The 3,947-nt window shown below is 57.7% G+C and overlaps 1 protein-coding gene across 5 annotated transcripts; it reads right to left on the reverse strand.

The window, feature by feature from the left end:
• On the reverse strand, positions 1-3,947 carry B4GALT3 (UDP-Gal:betaGlcNAc beta 1,4- galactosyltransferase, polypeptide 3). Of its 5 annotated transcripts, XM_015564583.1 has the most exons (7): positions 3,914-3,947; positions 3,361-3,508; positions 3,068-3,195; positions 2,479-2,756; positions 1,742-1,977; positions 764-954; positions 2-659 (listed from the first exon to the last, which is right to left on the reverse strand). In XM_015564583.1, the coding sequence occupies exons 4-7, from the start codon at positions 2,741-2,743 to the stop codon at positions 482-484; spliced, it is 870 nt and encodes a 289-aa protein (XP_015420069.1). In that variant the 5' UTR covers positions 2,744-2,756; positions 3,068-3,195; positions 3,361-3,508; positions 3,914-3,947; the 3' UTR covers positions 2-481. The 5 variants fall into 5 exon arrangements, with proteins under 5 accessions (XP_015420071.1, XP_006764798.1, XP_015420069.1 ...); XM_015564585.1 differs by lacking the exon at positions 3,914-3,947 and having other exon boundaries at positions 1-659; positions 2,479-2,775; positions 3,361-3,758; XM_006764736.2 differs by lacking the exon at positions 3,361-3,508.

Genomic DNA, 3,947 nt, shown 5'->3' on the forward strand with positions numbered 1-3,947 from the left:
AGGGAAGGTGGCCTGGGAAGAGCACATTGAGAAACTGCTGGGTGCTTTACACTTAAAAAGAATTCAGAGACGCCACTCAGGACTCAAGGGAGAGGAGGCAATGGATCCAGTATATCAAGCCCAAATATTCAAACCACAGATAGGAAATTGGGTCAGCTGAGCCTGAGGGTCAAATGTTCCACATATGAAACATGAGTTGGCCTCATGCCAATGGCAGAGGCTTTAGGGAAAAAAAAGTGATTCTTGGTTCTATGAGTGCCTCCTCCCTGGCCACATAGGAAGTGGTCTGGATGCAACGCTGGCAGGAGTACCGAGCGGGCTGTAGGCCCCTTTCTGCTCTGGGGTCCCAGGATACTGTAGCCTACAGATCTAGGAGACTGAGGGTCATGGTGGGGTCAGGGAGAGGAGACAGGAGAGGCACAGCACAGTGCAGGCCCTGCATGCGAAGGTTAGTACTAAAGGGCTGTGGCCAGGGGTGGCCTCAGGATGGGGATTCAGGCCGGGGAAAGGGAGGGAGATGCGTCAGGATGTCTGACCTGGTAGCAATGTCATCATCCTCACCACCCCAGCCCCAGTATTCATTGGGGAAGCCGTTCATCTTCAGGTACTGGTCGGGAGTGAGCGCTGAGACCCCTCCAAAGTATTGGGGGTATGGGAGGCTGGGGAGAGAAAGATCCTTTGGTTCCACAAGTCTTATGGTATGCATCCCTACCCACAATCCCCTCAGCTCGCCTGCTTCCCAGCATCCTCTAATGCCTTCTACCTGTATCCAAACTTGTTCATGGCGACAGCCACATGCCGGGGCCCCCGGGGGTCACACACATACAGGTTGTGGTCATTCTCTGGCAGGAGGTCCACGTCGTGCAAGAACAGGCAGTCCCACTCTTCGTCACGCAGGGCCTCCCGGACCCCCACATTCAGCAGCTTTGCCCTGTTAAAAGTTCCATTTCCAGCCTGAAAGAGAGCGGAGGAAGCCCAGACTGTTGGTGGCATGGAGAGAGGGGCTGAAACAAAAGTAAAAAGAGGGCCCTGGCTGGTTTGGCTCAGTGGATAGAGCATCAGCCCTAAGACTGAAGGGTCCCAGGTTTTATTCCAGTCAAGGGCACATGCCTGGGTTGTGGGCTCGATCCCCAGTAGGGGGGTATGCAGGAGGCAGCTGATCCATGATTCTCTCTCATCACTGATGTGTCTCTTTCCCGCTCCCTTTCTCTCTGAAATCAATAAAAATACACTTTTTAAAAAAAGTAAAAAGAGGGAAATCAAAGTGGGATGGGGGGCAAAGAGAATGAAGAGAAAGACGATCTAAAAATTTCACTCAAAAAATATTTTGAGCAACAGTGTGTGCCTGATACTTACATGCTGCTGTTTAGCATTAAATCCTGACAACCAGCAACCATGTGAATAGGTGTCTATCAGTCACCCCTCGTTGCCTCATTGTAGGAGATTAAGTACTTGCTTACGGTCACATATGGAACATATGGCACAACTACAGTTTTAGCCCAAATCTGTCCAATTCCAAATGGGCACAATTCCAAATTGAACAAAGGAAAAGTCCTGGAAGTGTGTAGGACCAGGAACACCCTGCATCGAACAAGGAGCAGTATGGGACTGACCACAGGCACAGCAGAGCCAGGATTTCCCCACCTTCAGCAGCCAAACCCTCGGTTATTCCAGGGACCACAGGAGAGTGGAGCGGCACTGGCCTGAGGCTTCCTACAGAAAGGTCTGAGTGGGAGTATACCTGGTGGATGACGTAGATGCCGTATGCCAGCTGCTGGCGCTGCAGGAAGGGGTGCAGGTGGTAGAGCAGCAGGCGCAGGTGGTGCTCCCGGCCCCGGTGTGGCACGATGACGGCTGTCCGGGAGCGGGGCTCACACCCTGCAGGGCGGTACCGGCCCCCCACTTCCACCCGGGGGTTCCTCTCCACAATCTCTGCCAGCGATGGCACTGGGCTAAAGGACACGGACACAGGACCCACTGTTGGAGGAAATGACAAGTCACGGGTCAGAGGAGCACCTCTGACCCTGGCCCTCCTGGTCTGTGGCTCAGCAACCCCCCAAGGACTCACTCAGAAATCTCACCAGCCTTGAGCTCCCATGACTGGGACAGCTTCACAAAGCCTGGAGGGGGCAGGCTCCTTCCCTAGCCTACCTTACTGTAGGTTTCATAACTCCTTGATAGGGTTGGAAGCTACAGTTAGGGGATGGAGGGAACAGATGGACTTCCAACTCACGACCTAAGTCAGGACTCATCCACAAAGGAAACAATTTAACCTGAGGCAGGAAGAAGCCTGTGAATGGGCAGGCAATAGAAAGCTTTGCCTCAACCCCAGGGCCCAATCCAAACTCCAAATTCAAGTCCACTCCATCTCAACCTCAGCCCACTTTCCAATTACAGCAGCCTCCTATTCTAAGTCCCACTCTGACCCCCCTTCCCTTCCCTTCCCTCCCTTTCCCTTCCCCTTCCTTCTGCACTCACCTAAGAAAGGAGACCGTTCTGGACAGTATGGCAGACCTTGAGGAGCCAGAGGGCCGCCCGGGGCAACAGCAGGGGCCCCTGACAGGTGGCTGAGGTTACTGTAGACATCGTGGGGATGAGCATAGTCAAATGTGGGCCCCTGCTCTCGGCCAAATAGGGCGCTGAGGCTCCGGAAGCCCCCCAGTGACAGGTACATCATGACGGCCAGCTGGGAGCCCACGAGCAGGGCCAGCGTGCAGGGCCGCTCCAGCAGCCGCCGCAACATCCTGGGCTGAGGTCTGGGAGGAGAGGAGAGCTCTGGGCAGGCAGGGGGAGCACAGCCAGCAGAGAGCATGGTGTAGGGATGGCGGTGCGGTGAAGAGGAGAAACAGGCAGAGGAGCCGGTCACGGAAGGGAGCACACAGGTGTGCAGTCATCGAGGGGAAGAGACAGGCTGTTGCCACCAGCAGCCCCACCACCTTTCCCAGCCCGGGTCGCACTCTCCTCCACCCTCCCCAACCCACTCCTGCACGTCCTCTCAGTCCTCACCCTCAAGTCCATTTCAGAGGAGTCCCTGGAGAACTCCCTCCCAGTTTAGAGAGAGACTCACCTTGGTTCAAGCTGTCTTCTTCCAGATCATGGGGGCCCTGGGGGCCCCGGGGGCGCAGAGATGTGATGCATTATCTAAAACTGGAAATGTCGCCGAGGACAGCAGGCCAACGGAGCTCCTGGGACCGGCTGGAACACAGTGGACAAGGGTGAGCTGATCGCCCACGGAGAGGCGCGCAAGGGCCGGAAGCGGGCTTCCAGCAGGGGAAGTGAGGGAAGATGCTGGCTTCTCCCACTGGCGACCCCGGAGTGTCAACTCCATCCTCGCCCATCCCCCACCCCAACAGGACCAACCAGTTCGGGGAGTGGGGACGGGGCCGCTACTGGAGACTGTGTCCCCAGGGGGTGAAGCAGCCGGGACAGGACTGGACTGTGCAGTGGTCTCAGGAGAACAGGGCGGAGCAGGAAACGGGCTGCTTTCCACTCTTCACGGGCCTGGGAACTAGGTCCGCAGGTGCAGGGAGCGTGACCACCTGGGAGCGGCAAGCACACGCCCCAGGCGCGGGGGGAGGGGGTAGGCGTCCCTGTCGCCTTTCCCGGCTCCAGCTCCGGCGGGCGAGAGGGGAAGCGCAGGGCCGCGCCGGGGGCACTGAGACTGGCTTCCCTGGAGGGAGTGGTTGCCGCCTGTGCTTTCCAGAGCGTTACAGCCCAGCGCCTTTGGGGCACCCTCCCACCCTGAACTCCTGCAGGCGCCCTACCTTCCTGGGGCGCCCACCCGGCCCGGTCCACACTCCGCCCGGGACCCGCTCCACTCGAGTTTGTCTGCAGCCTTTGCTCCAAACTTCTCATCCTCCCGATCGCCCTCACGTTTGTGCGGGCCTCTCATCCCTCCATCCGTGGCCCGTACCTGCTCTGCGGCTTCCCGTGGTCACCGCCGGCCT

The sequence above is a fragment of the Myotis davidii genome, unplaced genomic scaffold (genome assembly GCF_000327345.1).
Source record: "Myotis davidii unplaced genomic scaffold, ASM32734v1 scaffold1121, whole genome shotgun sequence".
Classification (NCBI taxonomy): Eukaryota; Metazoa; Chordata; class Mammalia; order Chiroptera; family Vespertilionidae; genus Myotis; species Myotis davidii.

Excerpts from the sequence above, each read along its gene's own strand:
- B4GALT3 (XM_006764735.2), bottom strand. The coding sequence starts at position 2,812 with ATGCTCTCTGCTGGCTGTGCTCCCCCTGCCTGCCCAGAGCTCTCCTCT. Across the intron at positions 1,978-2,478 it reads AGAACGGTCTCCTTTCTTAG|TGGGTCCTGTGTCCGTGTCC; the intron begins GTGAGTGCAGAA and ends TTCCTCCAACAG. Across the intron at positions 660-763 it reads ATGAACAAGTTTGGATACAG|CCTCCCATACCCCCAATACT; the intron begins GTAGAAGGCATT and ends TTCTCTCCCCAG.